The sequence below is a fragment of the Physella acuta genome, unplaced genomic scaffold (assembly GCF_028476545.2).
Source record: "Physella acuta isolate Inbredline_101_S28 unplaced genomic scaffold, ASM2847654v3 ptg000187l, whole genome shotgun sequence".
NCBI classification, from domain to species: domain Eukaryota; kingdom Metazoa; phylum Mollusca; class Gastropoda; family Physidae; genus Physella; species Physella acuta.
In genome coordinates, this window is record NW_026731706.1 from 1,098,119 (window position 1) to 1,120,188 (window position 22,070).

The 22,070-nt window shown below is 37.4% G+C and overlaps 1 protein-coding gene and 1 long non-coding RNA gene across 3 annotated transcripts in view; both read right to left on the reverse strand.

Moving 5' to 3' along the window:
- Positions 1-6,072: 6,072 nt before the first annotated feature.
- On the reverse strand, positions 6,073-7,036 carry LOC131936813 (uncharacterized). Of its 2 annotated transcripts, none has more exons than XR_009386100.1 (3): positions 6,923-7,036; positions 6,403-6,702; positions 6,073-6,198 (listed from the first exon to the last, which is right to left on the reverse strand). It is a non-coding gene; the product is annotated as an uncharacterized LOC131936813 (long non-coding RNA). The 2 variants fall into 2 exon arrangements; XR_009386099.1 differs by lacking the exon at positions 6,073-6,198 and having other exon boundaries at positions 6,234-6,500; positions 6,593-6,702.
- Positions 7,037-14,192: 7,156 nt separating this feature from the next.
- LOC131936790 (NBAS subunit of NRZ tethering complex) overlaps positions 14,193-22,070 on the reverse strand; it is a 34,941-nt gene continuing 27,063 nt past the window's right edge. Inside the window, exons 52-60 of the mRNA XM_059293862.1 lie at positions 21,571-21,730; positions 20,773-20,915; positions 19,785-19,880; positions 17,993-18,101; positions 17,516-17,602; positions 16,931-17,070; positions 15,868-15,997; positions 15,589-15,717; positions 14,193-14,732 (exon numbers count right to left, since the gene is read on the reverse strand). Coding sequence (XP_059149845.1) covers positions 14,457-14,732; positions 15,589-15,717; positions 15,868-15,997; positions 16,931-17,070; positions 17,516-17,602; positions 17,993-18,101; positions 19,785-19,880; positions 20,773-20,915; positions 21,571-21,730 — 1,270 coding nt within the window. The 3' untranslated portion in view covers positions 14,193-14,456. The remainder of the gene's footprint in view (positions 14,733-15,588; positions 15,718-15,867; positions 15,998-16,930; positions 17,071-17,515; positions 17,603-17,992; positions 18,102-19,784; positions 19,881-20,772; positions 20,916-21,570; positions 21,731-22,070) is intronic.

Consider the following 22,070-nt stretch of genomic DNA (forward strand, 5'->3'; position numbering starts at 1 on the left):
AGCAAAATTAAAATCTATGCGAATAACTCCGACATTATTGCTTGTAAAATAATCACATGAACACAAGATTTTATGAATTTATGTATTCTAGACTAAATTTCTGTACACGAGACAATATATACTAGATCCAGATCTTAACGTGTTACAAAGTTCAGTTTTTGGTTGCCTTCTCGTGTTGAAATTATTTGGCCGACAAATGCTAAGAATTTTTCATTGGTTTTAGAAAAGTTTAAATAGTTTTTAGACTTCGATCTAGATCTAGATTCTAAGATCTAGATCTAGCTGATCCAGTAGCGTAGCGAGAGGGGGGGGGGGGGGGGTCGGGGGGGGGGGGGGGTCGGGGGGGGGGGACATATGTCCCCGGGCGCCGACCTTAGGGGGCGCCAAAATGGGTTGGAAAAATAAATCGAAAAGTTTGTCCCCGGGAAGGGTCGCTACGCCTCTGAGCTGATCTAGTCTATATTATTATTGTTTTCTTTTGTTAGCCATTCATTCAGTAGGCCTTTTAATGCTATTTTTTTCATGTGGTAATAAAGTAATAGTGAATAATGTCTAGAATCTATATTTAGTCTGTTTTCTAATTTAATAAATGTCCAATTTAAAAAAAAAAAACTTGAAAATAAAACAGGTTTTTATAAAAATTCCTGAACAGGATAAATTTTAGTATAAATACAAGAGTTCTCTCCCCTCAACATAATACATCAGCAAAATGCATCAGTTTTTTAGTTTTATTAAACTAAATCTTGTGAACATTGATGACCTAGTCCTATCATAATTATTATAATAGATTGACGACAGAAGCCTGTGGTTGTATATAACACATTTAATGGGTCTAACTACATCACGATGGTAACACACAGAGAGGACGGAAGGAAGTACCCAAGGGACATCACTCAAGATAACAATATTATAAATATAACTAATACAGAAGAGTGAGTTCCCTTGACCTCACAATTATTTCAATCTATTACATCCCTTTACCCTTAGAACACAATAACACATCTCTCAATAGAACAATTGATAGTATCCTAAAATCACCAATTATATTGTAACATGAACATTATGGTAGATCACATCCTTACAAACAATGCACAATATGCCACAACATAATCAAGATACAAAACAATGATGTCAAAGTCCTTTTGACCTTTAAAATCATAGGTCTAACTTATTTGGGACTTTGATTGTCCTGCTTGACCTTCTCAGTGGCTTTTGATTTGGTGACTCAAGATTCTGACCATCTGGATTCTCTATCTCAGGAGGTCTAGGATTTAAATCATTAACTCCAGAATTTACATTTTCTGACTCCAGACAACTTGGTTCACTCATATCAACAGAACTTGGTTGTGGAACAAACTGAGTTGGTGTGAACTGATCAGATTTGGTGGGATTGACAGATTCACACTTATTATCTGCACAAGTTATTTTTAACTTTATAAGGCACAGGTCCTGTACATTGAACAATTTGACCTGGTATCCATTTTTCCTTTCTCCCATAATTTCTTAGATACACATACTCATTAACACCAAATTCTCTTTCAATGAATGTTTGTCATGATTTAATGGAACCATTTTTGAATTGGCATCTGAAAGTATTATGCTGTTATTCAGATCCTTAACTGACATAGATTTCTTTGATTGATCAATTTCCTCATGTAATCTGATAGTGCTTTTTGGTAACCAAAAATACTGTTTATGAGTAATATTCTGGACCATATCACTTTGCAACTGTGATCCAGTATTTGAAGTGGGTGTATTCAATGGCAAAAATCTTTGCTCTTTTCTTTTGATGTTACCCTTTTAGTTTCTGTAAGTGCTAATGATGTTAGCAAAGTTGTTTGATGATCACATTCCTTCTTACTAATGTATTCTCTTTAAAACATTTGAAATTGCCATATCACCATAATCATTTATCAAGTTACAAGTACTTTGTTTAGGCAACTCTGACTGGTAATGGACTGCATCTTCTCCATCTTTTATATTATCTTCACAAAGGTTTTTATTTCTTATTTTATATGGCCTTAAGTCATCATTCACAGACTCTTCAGGCCAACCATTCATACAGTGCTCATATACTTTTATTAAGCACTCATCTTTTTGTGTTTCTCTTTTAATATCATTCACATTTATATTGGAGTTATCCATGATAGTGAAGAGAACAAATACATCTTCTGGTACATAGCTCAGGCTTTGGTTTTTTAAAGGTAATCTACTAAGACTATCTGCACTATTCTCAGATCCAGGTTTGTATTTCAATTCATAATTGTATGCAGTTAGTGTGATAGCCCATCTTTGAATTCTTGGTGAGGCATGCTCAGGTAGGGTTTTGTTTTCTCCAAATAAACCTAGCAATGGTTTATGATCTGTAAAGATGGTGAACTTCCTACCAAACAGAAACTTATGAAATTTCTTAACACCAAAAATGATGCCTAAGCCTTCCCTATCTAACTGAGAATAATTTTTCTCAGCCTGGTTCAAAGATCTACTGGCAAAAGCAATGGGTCTGTCACCCTTCTCATCCATGTGGGACAAGACTGCTCCTACACCATCTGGTGAAGCATCACATGTTAATATAAGTCTTTTCCCTGGGTCATAGTGAGTTAGTAAGGTGTCAGCAGACAAAGCCTCTTTTGCTGTATTAAAAGCAGCTTCTTGTTGTTTACCCCAGTGCCAAGTTGCATTTTTCTGTAGCAGCTTGTACAGTGGTGATAGTTTACCAGACAGATTTCCTATGAACTTTGCATAGTAATTTATTAAGCCCAAAAAAGCTCTTAGTTGTTGGGTATTTTCAGGTTTGGGTGCTTCTTTAATGGCTTTTGTTTTCTCAGGTTGAGGTCTGATACCTTGTTTGCTCAATATATAACCAAGAAAACTAATTTCTGTCAACATGAATTGACATTTATCTTTGTTTATCTTTAAACCTTTTTCGCCAACAATTTTCAATACTTTATCAAGTGTTTTAAGATGTTCAGTGTCATTCTTACCAGTTATGTACACATTGTCAAAGTACACACAAACATTTGGAATGTCCTTAAAAATACTGTCCATGACAGCTTGGAAAATTCCAGGGCTAGATGATATGCCAAAACATAGTCTTTCATATTGGTAGAGTCCTTTATGTGTGTTTATTGTCGTATAGACTTTTGAATCTGGATGCAGTTCTAGTTGAGTGTAAGCATGACTAAAGTCTAATTCAGTGAATTTGTCTCCTCCTGCCAAATTCAAAGAAATTTCCTCAATGTTAGGAATAGGGTACCTATTTAGCTCTATTTGCTTATTCAGTGTGGCTTTGTAATCTCCACAAATTCTTATAGAACCATCCTTCTTTAACACTGGCACAATGGGTGTCGCCCAATCGGAATAGTCTACCTTCTTTATAATGCCATTAGATTCCAATCTACTTAGCTCATTTTCAATTTTGTTCCTTATTGCATAAGGTGGAACTCTAGCTTTGCAGTATCTTGGATTTGTGTCTTTAATGCTTAACTTCACTGTTCTATCATTTAGTAATCCATGATTACCAAAAACACTTTTATTTTCAGATATAACTTTATCTAGTGAAGTAAGACTAGATTCTTTTACATTCTTCAATGAACAAATACTCTCCCAATTTAACTTAAGATTACTTAACCAGTTCCTACCTAGTAATGGCGGTCCATTTCCTTCAACCACAAGAAGAGGAAGTTTAACACTTTGACCATTATAATTTACATGAACCATACACTCTCCTATTACCGGAACATTGTCACCAGTGTATGTTGTTAGACACTTGTGACATGGCTGTAGAGGCACTGATCCTCCTATGACAGCGTCAAAATCTTTCTTTGTTATGACTGTTAGAGATGCTCCAGTGTCCAGTTGGAAGCTGATGCTCTTACCGTTGATATAAACTGGTACATTGATGGGAGCATGACTTATTGATTTCACAGAGAATAGGTTGAAATCCGGCTGCGAATCAATTTGAGCATTTTTACAGGTAGAGTGGTTCATTGGTTGGGTTAGGTAGTCTTGGTGAGAGTTAACATAGTGCTGCTTTTGGTTGCGGTACTGTCTTGACTGGCTAGATTTAGCAACAGACGAAGACTTTGCAAAGCAGGCCTTAGCAATGTGACCTTGCTTACCGCACTTATAACAAGTTGCAGACTTGAACTTGCACCGATGAGATGCATGGGGACCTTTGCATCGATGACATTTTTGATAATTATTACTAGATTTAGATCTAGGATTTGAACGAGCAGGCTGTTTAGCATAAGTTAGAATGCTCTGATAGGGTTGATGTTTATTGACTAACCTGCTGTTTACTGCATGGATCTCTGAAGGTGCTAAAGATCTCGCCGCATCTGATGACTGCTGGAATGACATTGCAAGTTGTATTGCTTTTTCCAATTTTAGATCTGACTCGAGCAGCAACTTTCTTTGAATATCAGGGCTGTTTACACCTGTCACAAACTTTTCACATAGTCTGTCAGACAGCGTATCGCCGAATTCACAAAATCTACTTAAATGACGTAAAGCAGCAACATATTCTGTTATTGACTCGTTTGGTTGACGAGTCCTACTGTCAAATCTAGCTCTACATAAAAACTTTGATGGGGTAGGCGCATGGTGGTCTGTTAGCAATTTGCTCAGCTCGTTAAAGCTCTTGGTAGTTAGACTAGCTGGTGTGCATAAGTCTTTTAGTAGCCTAAATTGTTGAGGCCCTATGACTGTTAACAAAACAGCTCTCTTTTTGGCTTCTATCGTCACGTCGTTAGCTTCTAGGTAAAAGCTTAACCTCTCTAGGTAATCTTGAATGATTTCATCATTCGCATCAAATTGATTTATTTGGCCATACAGCGCCATAATTCTAGAAATAATTAGCTAATAAGCTCTAGCAAACCTCTTTTTTGCGTAAGTAGGTGCTCTTTCTAGTCGATGTTTATCCTTCGTCGCCAATTATAATAGATTGACGACAGAAGCCTGTGGTTGTATATAACACATTTAATGGGTCTAACTACATCACGATGGTAACACACAGAGAGGACGGAAGGAAGTACCCAAGGGACATCACTCAAGATAACAATATTATAAATATAACTAATACAGAAGAGTGAGTTCCCTTGACCTCACAATTATTTCAATCTATTACAATTATATTAATTAAGATTTTGTTGCTCAAGTTGGCTATCATATCTGCAAATGACTGATTAAATTTATATATCAACCGTGCATTATTTTGTAAAGAAAAAGCCTCCTTATATAAATTATATAATAAAGGCTAAGAATGCTGGGCTAAAATGAATAATTTTTTTTTAAAAACAAACTAGATCTAGTACTAGATCTAGGTTCAACTAGAATATGGTTTTTAAATTTAAATTACTTGAAACTGTTACTGTTTACTTCCTTCAAAGTCTGCAATTTTGGTGAAAACAAATCAAATTCATTCTATCAAGCGAACACATCCCATCACAATCAAGAATTGAAAGAGAACAAGATGTAACTTTAAAATCATTTATTTTAAGAAAATTCAATGATGGTACAGCTTTTCATTTGTTTTTCATTAGCTTGACAACTCTAGTCCACTGGAAACTTGGAAAAAACAACTGAAAGAGAAAACAAATATTTAATGAATCAAATTTATTTAAGGATGAGATACAAGATTTAAATACAACTCTAAAGAAAATTGTTATAAAAATTTGTGTTGAAAAGAAAAGATTGCAACCTAGATCTAGCAGTTAACAGACTGACCTTAAAATTGTAGTACATTTAGAACACTTGTGTAAGTTTTCAATGAAGACAGAACTGTGCAACTGTTTCACACACTGCCATTTTTACATGACTGGAGGATGTTCAACTATTCACTGGGAAAAGTTTTGCATCAGGATGGCTGAAACTAAAGTACAAAAAGTCTACACAATCAGAATGAAAAATTACACAAAATGTATAGATTTATGGTTTCTAAAGATCTCCATGGCCCCTGAAAGCAAATAAAAAATTAAATTAGGAGAGAGCGCAAAAATAACTACAGTCAATGTACCTGATTAAACATTTGATAATCAAAGATTTAAAAAGCTATGGTCAACTTGCCTGTTTTGAACAAGATTAGCCTCCCTTAGCATTGCATAGTAAATCTTGTTTTCAAGTTTCTTCCCTTGGCTACATCTGCTTTACCTCAATAACCATGCTCAACTAGGCCCTATGTGTCTTCACCAGTTTGACCTATTTAAGTAAAAAAAAAAACAAGTAGTCCTCAACACAATTACACTGAAAGCAAAATCTACAGCTTTGATCTGTATGTGAAGAGATTTCATTGTCGACTCCTGCAAAAAATAATGCAATTGTGCAAAAATTAATTACAATCAAAACATCACATGTCAAAGTTTTTCAAAATTTGGGTATTGCAAAAGCAAATTGTCAACTTACAAGTTTTTGAACAAAATGTGTTCCTCTTGGCATAGAGTATAAATCGCCGAATGGAAGGAACCTTCAACACGTCTTTTTCTTGTCGTTTCTTTCCTGGACTGGACATCATACATCAGTTTTGCTTCATTTTCGGAAAAAAACCACGTTTTTAAATAATCCATAGAATTGTATAAACTATCATTCAACTTACCTCAATGGTACAATATGCCTTCCTCTTAGCTTGATATGAAATCCTTAGAGAGAATCTGACATACGGCTGTTCCAAACAAGCTGAACTATCCTTTGTGATCTAAGTTACTCCTGTATAAAATTCAAATATAAAATTAATCATTTATTTAATCATAAAGAAACTAAGAAAAAAAACTGGCTTATGATTAACGGGAGAAAGAAATGGTAGGCGTTTTCTTTGAATCTGAGGAAAAATAATAAATTTAATAAACAGCAAAATTAAACTAGAGTCAATACACATGACAAAAGAGCTGTCATAAAATCAAGTATAAATAGGTTATGGTCAAGTTACCTGTCTGTAACATGTTTCTCTTGACTTCACATGAAATGTTTTCAAGTTACTTCCCTTGGTAGGACAGCTCCTTTAACTTTAGCTACAACTCCATGTTCAACCCTTGTAGTTGGACTCGCCCAGTCTCCTTTATCAAATAGAACAAAGTACCAATTAGTAGACTCATAAACAATGATAATCATATCCAGAAACAAGTCTTTGTGGTGCCTGGGTGGGAGTGAGGGAATAAAAACATGAAATAATTAGTAGAGTGCATGCACATTACAGTTAATGAATTGTTGAAAGAATGGCTGTACAAAATGGAAGTATTAAAAAAGATTATGATCAACTTGCCTGTCTGGAACAATTATGTGCCCTATCCATAGTTTCCCTTAAAATACTTAAAACAAATACAATAGGTTTTTATCTATACAATCATAATACACAAATGAATATGTCATGTGGAAGGGAATTCACTCCCAGCTTTAAAGAAAAACTAGTAGTAAAAAAAACAAAAACAACATTACATGATAAATGCATAAACTAAGGATGACCAAATGTATGTCCTACCTCAACTTTGTCCCAAATACCAAGCTGTGCTGTCGCCTGTAGATGTGCTGACTGTCCCAAATACCAAGCTGTGTTGTCGCCTGTAGATGTGCTCTGACCACAGCTTCACTCACAAAACATTCCTCTACAAAACCAGATGTGTCTGTGTGCTGGGGTTTCCTTTAATGCACCTTTAAAGTTTTAAATCAGAAACTAAAAAGTTTAAAATAAACAATAAACTTTACTTGCATGGAGATTCCTGTACGGGTATGTGAACGCACATATTCAAGCAATGTTGCATACTTTTCTGGTCATCTAACTTGACAGTTACACTGGATAAGACCAACGGATGAAAGCTGAGGAGATTTGGAAAAATAAAATGACAAAATACATTTTTAAGAATGAACATGTGGTTCGAAGATCTGGATATTTCATGGAAGGATCCTGGGAGGATCTTTGGAAAAAATCCTGGAAAAATAAAGTTTGAAGAGTTAAATGCGTTAGTTAAAAGATACATAACTAAATACAGGACCACCGTGGGCCAATATAAACATATATAAAATAATTTCTCGCACGCTACGGTCCTATCATCTCGCAAGCTACAGCCCTATATAACATGTGCAAGCCTGTTATTAAGGCAAATAAAACTGCAAGTAAAAGATAATACAAGCACCATCAAAGCCACTAGACGGCTACAGCTGGGTTGGACAGTCCCGGTTTAACACGTAGAACTAAGCTATCGTTAATACTGAATTATGTAAGGCTAAAAGATATAAAGGCTATGGTCAATTTACCTGCCTCCAACGAAGAACATGCGTTCTTATCACCTTCACCTGCTGGTTTGGCTTCCTCCGATGCACGTCCAAGACTTGCACCTAAACACCACCCAACAATCCTGCCGGAAAGTTGGGTGCCATCACTGATCCCTCCTACCCACGGCAGCGCTACCGCGATAGGGCTTCACAGCTTGACACTACGTGATGTCCAGGACTTCCCCAAGCACAAGTCGAACTACTGCCTCCCCCCCTCCGGCAGCGCTACCTTCAGGAAGGATTGGTAGCCCAGTTAGTGCTGGAGAATTGCAAGCTTGTCCCGAGCCACTTTGCAACCCGCTGCTGGAGTTGGTGCCCGCACTGATCCCCCCTACCCACGGCAGCGCTACCGCGATAGGGCTTCACAGCTTGACACTGGACTCGGGAAGGTCCAAGAGCTGGAACTCTGGGGAAAAAAAGCAGCTGCACTCCTCTTGAACAGGAACGTTGCTCCATTCTCCTCCCCTTCGTCGAGCCTTCAGTGATGAACCACTACTTTCCCAGCTTTGACCCCCGCAACTGGTGGGTGAGACCAGCACTGAGGGCCTCCGACAGGGATTGTGTGGCTGTTGCCCTGACCAGTAGTCCCCTTTGAAATGGCCCACCCAAACCATTATCGCAGGTTATACTGAGAACAGAGTTTCCTCTAGGCGGCGGCTAATGGAACAAAACAGTAACGTACAGATTAGCATCCATGACACCTAACAGACAAGCTTAGGACTGTCCAACTTGTGCGGCCAAAAGTGACATTGATGAGCGCGTCAACTACGCATGTGTATGGTAGTTAGCAGAATAGAAGAATCGTTGCGGATTAGATTCATGATCATAGTAGCAGTTTAGGTTATCAAAGTTAATCTTAGCGGATTAGATTGCGGAATTTAATCGGAGCGGATTAGTGGAATTACATTTTACCGGTTGATAAACTGAGGCTGCATAGTCTCTATGCATAGCAGGCTAAAACTAATTTTAGAACCGCATTAGATCTAATCTAGATATGAAGAGAATCAGTCGCATGTAGCGACAAATATTAAATAACCAACTTACCAACAAGAAAATTTCTTAACGTGACACACCTGTAGCTAAACTATAAGCCCTAGGTCTATAGAGTTGATAACTCGTTACTTGACTAACTAGATACACCTGTAGCTAAACTATAAGCCCTAGGTCTATAGAGTTGATAGCTCGTTACTTGACTAACTAGACACACCTGTAGCTAAACTATAGGCCCTAGGTCTATAGAGTTGATAACTAGTTACTTGACTAACCAGACTTTGACGTGATGATGTTCCACCCGCACTTGACTGGATGTCTAATGAAGGTCTAACGTAGTCGGCCTTAAGTCTAGTAATATGCCTGCTACACGCCATTGGCTCTGCCTTTGTTGTGAACTGTATTCACGTGTTTACCTGAACATTTGAACAAAAATTGACAACCGTGACCGAACACTTCACAACACCCGCCCACAACCTTACTCCACCCTGCCCTTTTACTACATCTTGTCCGAATCTTAAGGTAATGCAGGGGCGTATCCAGGTTTACAGTTTGAAGGGAGGGGGGTCTTTGCACTGATATCAGACAGTAATATTCAGTGAATTCAGTTTATAGAGTTTATTGGCAAGTACTTGACCAGTCAAGAGTTTCTCTGCCCCATGTTAGGCGAACACAATCACAATGAAGATGTCTAAATTCAGCAAAACTAGAACCATTTTTAATCTCACTGAATTGATATTTAGGCTATTCGTAATAACCCAGTTGAGTATTTTAACGTATGTGTCAGAGACTTAAAGAAGTAACAAAAACACAAAACTAAAAGCCCAGTCAGAGATTAAAGAAGTAACAAAAACACAATACTAAAAGCCCAGTCAGAGACTTAAAGAAGTAACAAAAACACAATACTAAAAGCCCAGTCAGAGACTTAAAGAACTAACAAAAACACAATACTAAAAGCCCAGTCAGAGATTAAAGAAGTAACAAAAACACAATACTAAAAGCCCAGTCAGAGACTTAAAGAAGTAACAAAAACACAATACTAAAAGCCCAGTCAGAGACTTAAAGAAGTAACAAAAACACAATACTAAAAGCCCAGTCAGAGATTAAAGAAGTAACAAAAACACAATACTAAAAGCCCAGTCAGAGACTTAAAGAACTAACAAAAACACAATACTAAAAGCCCAGTCAGAGATTAAAGAAGTAACAAAAACACAATACTAAAAGCCCAGTCAGAGACTTAAAGAACTAACAAAAACACAATACTAAAAGCCCAGTCAGAGATTAAAGAACTAACAAAAACACAATACTAAAAGCCCAGTCAGAGACTTAAAGAACTAACAAAAACACAATACTAAAAGCCCAGTCAGAGACTTAAAGAAGTAACAAAAACACAATACTAAAAGCCCAGTCAGAGACTTAAAGAACTAACAAAAACACAATACTAAAAGCCCAGTCAGAGACTTAAAGAAGTAACAAAAACACAATACTAAAAGCCCAGTCAGAGACTTAAAGAAGTAACAAAAACACAATACTAAAAGCCCAGTCAGAGACTTAAAGAACTAACAAAAACACAATACTAAAAGCCCAGTCAGAGACTTAAAGAACTAACAAAAACACAATACTAAAAGCCCAGTCAGAGATTAAAGAAGTAACAAAAACACAATACTAAAAGCCCAGTCAGAGACTTAAAGAACTAACAAAAACACAATACTAAAAGCCCAGTCAGAGACTTAAAGAACTAACAAAAACACAATACTAAAAGCCCAGTCAGAGATTAAAGAAGTAACAAAAACACAATACTAAAAGCCCAGTCAGAGACTTAAAGAACTAACAAAAACACAATACTAAAAGCCCAGTCAGAGACTTAAAGAACTAACAAAAACACAATACTAAAAGCCCAGTCAGAGATATTTAAAGGGGCTTTAATTAATCTTATTGTAAACTTGGTTAAAATGATTAGTCCAAAAAGACGCCACTGAACTGAAAACGGTCGCCCCCCCCCCCCCCCATAACCTCTCCCCCATACCCCTTCCATACCCTCTCCCCACCACCACTGACTGCCGTTTTAACGATGAACTCACATGCACGAAGTTGACGGGTCGACCATGGCTACACACAACACACCACAGCGGGATAACTGCTTACAGGGTCGACAAATACACATCAGGCAGTGGTGAGCTCTTCTGTTCTAATGTAAACGTAAACACGTTCGCCGTGTCCCCCTTCATTTTTCCATGCCCCCCCCCCCCCCATACATAAACACAAATAAACTGTTGATGACGGCCGTTGGTCAAGTTTATGGCTTTTACATCCAATCGACCCTCACTTTGTTATTGTTGTGAACTGTTTTCACGTGTTTACCACACGATCAGTGTTTCTTCCAGACTTTTTTTCTCCGAGGGGGGGACACTTGATATTTTCGGGGGGGGGGGCGGTCAACACTTTCCGGGGGCGGACACTTGTTAAAGTATATTTTTACTATATAAATTCCATCCCCCGAAGAGATGCCTGGAAGAAACTCTGCACACGAATGGAAAAAACCCATTAAAAAAAAACAGCATAACGCAACATTGGTTTTATTTTTAAGAAGTCGTTCTAAAATTTTCGGCTTGATGTTACTTGCCATGTTACGTATTTGAGGACCAGACCTCTGCCCCTGCCTACAATCTTAATCTGCCCCACCCGCTTACTACTTCTTGCTTGTGTCTTATAATCTTAACGTAAAGGCCATTTTTACTTTACCATTTGATCAAAATTACTAAACTGGAGGCCCCTATATAAACATTCTATAAGCCAAATCAGTGAAACCATTCCTTTATTGACCTAATGAATGTGCTGCTTTAAAGCACCGTCAACATTAATTTGTAGGTCTGACGTGATTCCGACATTTGAATGGATTTCACAAGATTTGGACGATTCATGCACAGACCGCATGAAGGTCCGGTCTGCCAGTCTTGTTCTATCCACCAGTTAACTGCACTGTTTTACTGAGTTGACCCTCGTTTTAAAGTTTTGTGATACAAATTTTAGAAGCACATTTCAAGCAAAACAGACGAAAGCCAACTGTCGAGGACAGACTTTTAAAAAAAAAAAGAACTATCGTTTTTATTCCTCCAACATGATGAAGCATCATGGGCCTAGACATACTCACCACCAAAACCGTATCAGTCACGCAGCATCCTACATGTAGACTGTATCTCACGTGATGCGTCTTGGCTTCCTTCACGTAATAATTTTAAGACAACAGATGACTCCCCTAGGTTACCTATCGCAAATAGAAAAAGCCCACCCAGTTTTATCTACATTCGTGTGTTTGGATGAGATCTCGCTGGACACAGAAAATAATTGGTATTAATGGCGTGGGTGGGTCATATTGTTGTGACGTGTGGTGACGGTCATCTTTAGGTCGTCGTGACGTGTGGTGACGGTCATCTTTAGGTCGTCGTGACGTGTGGTCATCTTTAGGTCGTGGTGACGTGTGGTGACGGTCATCTTTAGGTCGTCGTGACGTGTGGTGACGGTCATCTTTAGGTCGTCGTGACGTGTGGCAACGGTCATCTTTAGGTCGTGGTGACGGTCATCTTTAGGTCGTGGGGACGGTCATCTTTAGGTCGTGGGGACGGTCATCTTTAGGTCGTGGTGACGGTCATCTTTAGGTCGTCGTGACGGTCATCTTTAGGTCGTGGTGACGTGTGATCATCTTTAGGTCGTCGTGACTGTCATCTTTAGGTCGTGGTGACGTGTGATCATCTTTAGGTCGTCGTGACGTGTGGCAACGGTCATCTTTAGGTCGTCATGACGGTCATCTTTAGGTCGTCGTGACGTGACATGCGGGAAAGTAACAACCGGAGGGATACTGACGTACTGGACTATGTCAAATGGTTTACTACAACATGGAATGCTGCGTACTTCAAGTTTGTGAAGGGCACAATTCAACACAGTGTATAGATGTTATAAAATGTTCGCCGGCACATTGTTAATTGTTAAGAGGGGGGGGGGGGGGTTACATTGCAATAGAAATTAATTGATAACTCAATGACGACGGAGCTCAGAAAATATTTTAGGAAGAAATCGATGTTTGGGAAAACAAAAAAACTGCTATTTTGAGGGAGTTCTAGGCTGAGTTGACTAACTCATACAGGTTTAAGTATTCAAGTTCTTCACTATTTGACCAACACTACATACAGGTTTAAGTATTCAAGTTCTTCACTATTTGACTGAGTGACCAACACCATATACAGGTTTAAGTATTCAAGTTCTTCACTATTTGACTGAGTGACCAACACCACATACAGGTTTAAGTATTCAAGTTCTTCACTATTTGACTGACCAACACCATATACAGGTTTAAGTATTCAAGTTCTTCACTATTTGACTGAGTGACCAACACCACATACAGGTTTAAGTATTCAAGTTTTTCACTATTTGACTGACCAATACATACAAGTTTAAGTATTCAAGTTCTTCACTATTTGACTGAGTGACCAACACCATATACAGGTTTAAGTATTCAAGTTCTTCACTATTTGACTGAGTGACCAACAACACATACAGGTTTAAGTATTCAAGTTCTTCACTATTTGAGTGAGTGACCAACACCATATACAGGTTTAAGTATTCAAGTTCTTCACTATTTGAATGACCAACACATACAGGTTTAAGTAATTAAGTTCTTCACTATTTGATTGAGTGACCAACACCACATACAGGTTTAAGTATTCAAGTTCTTCAATATTTGAGTAGCAGAAGTCTAGATTACATTGCTATGGCAGTCAGAGTCAACCCACCTAACAGCTTTAGGTGACAGTGTAAATCTTGTATACCTATATTTTTATTTGGTTTTATCAGAGTGATGGATAATTATCACATGCTTTGGTTATTGATGCAGTTAAGTCAAATTAAGTTAAAATCAAATCAAATACAATTTTTTAATAATTAATTTATTACCATAATTTCTATTAGTAAATAACAACAATAGGAAATATAACTCAGCAAAAATTCATTAAAGGTTCTAGTACCATTCACATTGTCCTGGGTTAGGCTTTATATCACATTCACAAAATATTTCTTTCACGTGTTTCCGTCAATAAATAAAGAAATCCTAGAGAAAAATAAATGCTGTAAATGACATCAGTTGGGCACACTTCATTATTTACCTCACAAGTAAATTGTTTTGCGCTGTAAAATATCCAATGTGACTGAGATCAGTTTTTAAACCAGCGACGTACTGAAGCAAGGGCAGAGTTGAAGGTGAGCAGCTTGGAGTGACTCAGACGAGCCTGTAGTAGGAGAGATCCAGCCTCTGCCTTAAAACCTGCCTGGTCTAGCTGGGCTACAATAGTGTCCACTGCAGGAAGCTCTGGCTGACCTTGGTGTTGAAGGACATGGGCAACCAGTGGTGAGTACACTGGCATTGAGACCACCCTCGCTGTCAGGTGATTTTTTAACAACATGGCCATCAAGTCAGCATCGGCTAAATTCTGAAAAGTAAAAATAAAATAACTACATATTTTGGTGAGGATAAAATACAGTTTAGTAAAGTATTAACAATATCACAAGGTAGAATAAGAATTGAGGAAATATTTTTTATTACAAAAATGTCCTTTTTTAAACCAACCAGAAACTTATGTATAGACCAGGGGTCGGCAACCTGCGGCTCGCGAGCCGCATGCGGCTCGTTTGATATCAAGATGCGGCTCTCCAGCTCCTTGCACAAATACTAATAATCTTAATAAAAAAATAAAATATTTGAAATTAAAAAGTGTTAGTGGCTCTTTAAAACCAGGGAAATTTTGAAAATTGTAACTTTTGGCTCTTCCGCTTCAAAAGGTTGCCGACCCCTGGTATAGACCAAACACCCCACAGAATAATAGTTAATGAATAATATTTATGTTCAATGTCTAATCATCAAACTAATTCATAATGGCTTGTTGAATTTCTACTTTTTATCTGTTAGACTTTTAGTTGTTTGTCTTTTTCCATGTCTATCTTTTATCCATGTCAGCCTATTATCAGCGTCTTCTTTATGTCTGTGTCAGTGTTTGCTTTTAGTCAGTGTCAGCCTTTTGATCATGTCAGTCTTTTATCTTTACTTATTTTTATTAACAGCTTTTGGCCATATCAGCCTATTGTTTTTCTCAACTATTTTGTTTGAGTCAGCTCTGTGTAAGTGGCAACTGATTGTCAGTGACAACCATATGTCAGTGTCAGCCTTTTGTCAGTGTCAACCTTTTGTCAGTGTCAGCCTTTTGTCAGTGCCAAACTTTTGTCAGTGTCAGCTTTTCAGTGGCAACCTTTTCCCTAGACCCTTGTTAAAATTATTTAGAAAACACTTACTTCACTAATATTCTCCAAAACCTTCAAGCCTTTTTCAACCAACTGTGGATAGCAGGACCTTAAAGCTAACTTCACACCAGAAATGTGTTGGTTGTCTTGAATTAACAGATCAACTATAGAATCAGTACACTGACAATAAAATAAAAAAATCTATTTAGAGCATTATAAATGATTAAACGTTGCAGATTCTAATCATGTAGATAATTTATCTTTGTTGGCAACATTGTACAGTATATATGTGAGTACAATTCATGCATATGAAAAGATGTTTTTTTTTACCTTAATATCAAGAGGAAAGATTGAGCATTCATTTTTTATAACATCATATATGATCTCTCCACTTGATTCTCCTTGAGGGGACACAATCGTTTTCAACATTTTCACCCACGGATTTGTATCTGGATTAGAACTGAAACAAAGCACTTTTATATTTTACTTTAGTTTACCAAAAAGTACTTCTTCCTTCCTTCCTTATATGGAAACCGGCTCAGGAGTTGGGCTCCCATTAGCCAGGCAGGCCTCAGTGTAGCAAACCCCGACCACGAGAGTTTCCTATACATCGGTCGCTACTTCCGTTGGCTCTCACCGGGCTTTCCTTCCCCACCCACCAGACGCGGGACGTCGTCCTACCGCCTGGTACCCAGCTTGATCGTGAGGGGTGTTCGGCCATCCTTTGAACTAGCGCATACAGCAGTTCTACTCGGCCAGATCAAAAACCTCTAGCTGCTGTTGGCTACCACTAGCCATTCCGCACCCATTAGGGGGGTCATGAGCTTGGTCTGACTAGTGGCACTCTTCCGAAGCCACATGAAGGCCGCAGCTTAAAGTCAAAATATCTGGTTAGGGTTGAGAGCAAACCCTTTTTGGTTCCTGGCAGTCTTGCACCTCTCCCCCCCCCCCCCCCCCCCCCCCACGCTATTATGTAGGGGACTTGGAAGTCCGACGTACCAGGCTCTTCGGAACCCAAAAAGTACTAAATGAGACTGTTGGATTTTGGTGATTATAAAATTAAAATAAATGCCAATTCTTGAAAGGGGGAACACTGAGAGATTAAAATTTGTTTGAAATATTTTATAATTGTTGATTAGGAAACTCATACATTTTAACTAGATGTGTAGATTTGTTAAATCTTACTAAAATTATATTTGGCATGGATTTTGTTTATAAAGAAGCCCTATATTTTTTAAATCCCCAAAATGTAAGAGATTATTCATAAGAACAAAACATGTTAACAGTTCATAAATAGTTTGTTTTTTAAATTTCTAAGTGCAGTCATCATCATAATAGATATGATAAATAAATAAATCTGCCAAACTTCAGAATTTGTTTTTGTATCACTCACCTGTATGAAGGAGAAAATGGTGGCCATAGTATGAGCAAATGTGCACATGTGACCAAATGATGTTTGTTGTTAGATTCTTGTAGAAGAGTTGAGAAGAAAGCAGCCCTTGCCTCCTCTGATATTATCATGTCCTCACTAATCTGTTTAAAATAAAGGGAAGGGATTGGTCATTAAATTAACTATGGCATGTGAAATCATTACATTATTTATCTAGCATAATAAATAAAAAACTTATTAAAACAATAACAAAACATCTAAGGAGAAACATATAAAGTTTTTAGTAGTTATAAACGGTTGAAAGTATAATAAAACAACTATCTAACTTCATTTTCAACACACTTATACCTGATTAAAAAATCAGCAATTATTTTTTAATAAATAAGCTTCATGGGGCACCAGAAGCACATGTTGAGAACCTGTGTAGGATCCTACTATACCATACAACATATGCCACTTCCACAGATAGTTGTGTGGGGCACCAGAGGCACATGTTGAGAACCTGTGCTAGATTCTTCTATCCCAAACAACATATAGCTAGAGATAAAAAATGTTCCCCTTTAGCAGCTATCACCTGTGTTAACTTACCTGTTTGTCTGGCCAACCAGATGTGACAAGAGCATCTGTTCTGTACAGTGTTAGAAGTGTTTTGTCTGTGGCGGACAAGTCAAAACTCTAAAACAAGAACAAAAAAAGGTGGACATAAAGTACTAGTAGAGATGAAATGGATTTTCTGTGAACACATGATTTAAATTGATGAGACCCAAAAGCTGATTTTTGTTTTGTTTCCGCCCATGGTGGGGTGTGGTAAGGCAGTAAAGCACACGAATGCTGACCCAAACATCTTAAGCTTTAGGACGTCGCATAGTCCAGCCAGCTGTAATGTTTACCTGGTCATGTTGGGGAAAGTAAAGGCAGCTAGATCACATTATTCCTTCATATTCCAAGGTCATGGAAAAAGATAAACTCCACTTCACTGCCCTAATGACCCTCTAGTCCAAAAGAATATCTTATTTTACTTTTTACAAATGATTGAATTTGTGAAAAAAAAAAGGTGAGGTTGACCTTTTCAAGGACCTTTAAAACATCCAGCCTTTGTGGAACTTGTATAGAAGAATCTGAGCAGAATGGTCTCAGTAGAGACATAACATCTTCAGCTTGCACTAGACTTCCACTGCAAATGTTCAACATTGGCTCAGACAAAATAACAACTCATTCTTACTTTAGAACTTACTGAAGTGGTGATTAAAATTTTCTCAAACAAAATTACAAATTCTTGCTTCTAAACTTAATGACATTGAGAGTTATAATTAAATCACTTATTTTGATTTTAGTAACAACATACACACTGAATAAAAGTCTATTTAATGTCTTTTTCATTCTTAAATTAAATGAAATTAAATTTTTTTTTTTACTAATGATCAAACATGTGAAAAGTAACTGCATCCTTTTAATTAAGGGATTATAATATTTTAAGCCAATTATTGCAATAACTCGTAGTCCACCCTGTGATAATTGTGTGGTCAAAGTTCTGTTATGTGGTCAAAGTTCTATTTACTGATTAATGAGGTCTACTTCCATGTTTTTGTTTTGTTTTAGTGTTCATGCATGAATATGTTGGTACATGAAGGGTTCCAATGCAAAATTATAAGTGGTAGCCACATCACTGACTCATGTACGGTTCAGGCAGGAGTCAAACAAGGATGTGTTCTGTCCCCACTTACAACTAGCCTAGAAGAAGACCTGGATTTTGCAGACCACATAACTGTAGTAGCCAGCAGTCAAAAATTAAATAGACTGATTTTGATAATGGAGTTGGACTCAAACTAAACATTAACAAAACCTAAGTTATGAAGCAAAACACATCTTGTCAAGAACCCTTAAAAATAAACAACACACAAGCAGAGGAAGTAAAAGATTTAGCATATTTAGGCAGCAGTGTCAATTATGAAGGGGACTGCATTTATGAATATAAAACACCCATCTCTAAAGCCAAACAAGCCTTTGCAACCATGAAAATTCATGGCAATCGAAGAAAATCTCCAAGACCAAATGCAGACTTTTCAAAAGTAATGTCCTTAGCATCCTACTGTATGGCAATGAATGCTGGAAAGTAATAAGTGCCACCAGCAGAGTACTGGATTCTTTCCAGTGGCCTAACACAATCTCAACTTATAGACTGCTAGGAGTGGTGGAATATGGAAGCAGTTCACAAAATATTTTTTTAAAAAGGAAGATGGTGATGGATGGGGCACGTCCTTAGAATGAATCCAGATGACATCTCAAGAATGGAGCTAAACTGGAAAAAGGGGAAAAAGAAAGCAGGGAAAGGCCGCAGGAGACAAGGAGGCATAAGGCAGGAAAGCTGTTGGCAAAGGCAGGACTGTCATGAGGGACTGCCTAGATAATTGGAGGGAGCTTTCTGTGGCGGCCCCATGTCTATTGGGCACAAAAAGGAAAAGATGATGTTGGTAAACAGCAGGCACTAAAATATTTTATTAACTGAGCAAGTGAGTGTTATCAGGGAGTTGTGTAAAATTAAGACATCAATATTAAGAGATCAATTATAATAGCATTTTAATTATGGTGGAAGTGGTATTTTTTTTACATGCAGAAATGGAGTAGCTATATAGGTTAGTCCTTGACACTAAGGGGTGAGTTTTTTAAAGTTTAAAGTGCTAGACATGTGTAAAAGGTTGTGGATATTTCAGGCTATAGCCAAGCTAATGTTGAAGTCTGCTCTACAACCTTAACTATGTGTAGTCTTGAACTGAGTTGTATTACGTGTGACTTCAGTTGCTTGTTAGCTTTGGAGAGAATTTGGAAAGCATAGAGTAGCTTACTGTGGTGGACCTACCCATTATCTTGATGTTCCCTCACATTCTCCACAACTTGCTGTAAAACTTCTAACAAAGATTTTCTCACAATTATTTCTTGTCTCATTTCTTTGCCCCTATAAAACAAAATGATTTTTTTTTAATCATAAAAATTAAACTCAACTGCACAATCAACTTTCTACTGATCATTATTAAACAATCAGATTTTGTTTAACCTTATTTCAATATACAGCAAGCCCATGGTTTATACAGGAGATCTATTGGCTGATTCACAACAATGCAACTTTCCTGCATGCTGTGATTCCCCAATGTAACAGCACTAGTATTATTTTGTGAACTAAAAGTATTTTAATTATGTTAAAAGGTGTATCCATGTGGAACTTGAATATGCATTCACAGAATGTATAGGGTGGGGCATCATTTTCCTTCCTCATTTCAGTGTTTGGCAAATTTGAATAGATATCTATTTTTTAGCAAGCTTCAATTTAAACCTCTGTCATCATAGTGTCTGAAATCATGCCATGTTTATTTAGACACCTACACTGAAATGTATTATCTATCATAAGTGAATTGTTGTGATTACAAAAGCTAATTAACACATTTTTGCTTGGACTTGATGGTAAAAAGATTGATGTAATACTTTTAACAAGCCTAGCGGCGTCGCCGCTATTTAGTTGTTTTATGTTATACTTTTCAGTAATTCATAATTTGGGAATTTGACAGTACCAACGCTGCCACTGAAAACATTTGCTTTAAAACACTATCAGTAGCTCCTTAAGGACGATAACCCCCCCCCCCTCCTTTCCCCAACCCCTACCCCACACCCCCGTGAAAGTAAACTCCTCTTAGTTACCTCCCCTAAGTTTAAAATCGTTTCAAACTAAATTATTTGCCCCTAATAGTCGTCACTAGACCCAGCTCTACGATTGTAAACATTTAGCGTGAACCACAGCTCACCAGACCATGTAGGGGTGGGTGTGGTAGGTGTGGTAGCAATAATAGACCAACCTTAATGCGCTGGCTATTATACTGACAGCTTCTTTCACAATCGTCTGTGTTGTCAGGGAACTTGCTGCTGTCACTTGTAAAACATCATCCACCAGCTCCACAGCCTGCCCATCTAGAATCATCTGGACCAGCAATAGTTTCACCTGAAACACATCAGCAAAGATGTGGCAATGTAGTACTGATAAAATGACAGGACTAGCAACACATCAGCAGAGATGTAACAATCTGCCACTGATAAAATGACAGGACTAGCAACACATCAGCAAAGATGTGACAATCTGCCACTGATAAAATGACAGGACTAGCAACACATCAGCAGAGATGTGACAATGTAGTACTGATAAAATGATAGGACTAGCAACACATCAGCAAAGATGTGACAATCTGCCACTGATAAAATGACAGGACTAGCAACACATCAGCAAAGATGTGACAATGTAGTACTGATAAAATGACAGGACTAGCAACACATCAGCAAAGATGTGACAATCTGGCACTGATAAAATGACAGGACTAGCAACACATCAGTAAAGATGTGACAATCTGCGACTGATAAAATGACAGGACTAGCAACACATCAGCAAAGATGTGACAATCTGCGACTGATAAAATGACAGGACTAGCAACACATCAGCAAAGATATGACAATCTGCGATTGATAAAATAACAGGACTAGCAAAACACCACCAAGAAATGTAAGTTGATTAAATTGTTTCAAATTAAATCTCTATCTATAACAACAATAGCATATAAAACAGCAAAGTTACAAAATATTAGGTAACAGTCAGATGACAGTACCTGCATGATGTCTCCTTTAGAGAGATCATATTGCTGAGCATATGAAGCAAAGGTGGGGTCTGTAGCCTGGGCAAAAGACTGTATGGTTTCACTGGACAGGGTTTTCAAGTGTTCTAGTCTTGTCTCTAGCTGTGAGGTACAATTCTCCCAGCTTATCTCCCTGTAGAAGCACAACAATTTTCTTTACATTTTAAACAAATATTGTTAGCAAAGCAGTAATACAAATTTATTGGTATACTAACTGTTAATTTTCTGGGATGGTTTTCATTACTAAATTAGTAAATAAATAAATATTAATTAATGTTAATAGAAATACTTGAAACAAAGTTTTTACTGATCCAAAAAGTTTTTTTTTTTAAATTTAGACAAGCTATCTGAAGTTAATTCTCCATGTGCAAACCAATAAATGTATCTATTGTCTTTTTTAAATGGCTATAAAAAGAGATTAAGAAGAAGTCTGATATTTAAAAAAAAAAACGTCTCTTTTGAATTCATATTCT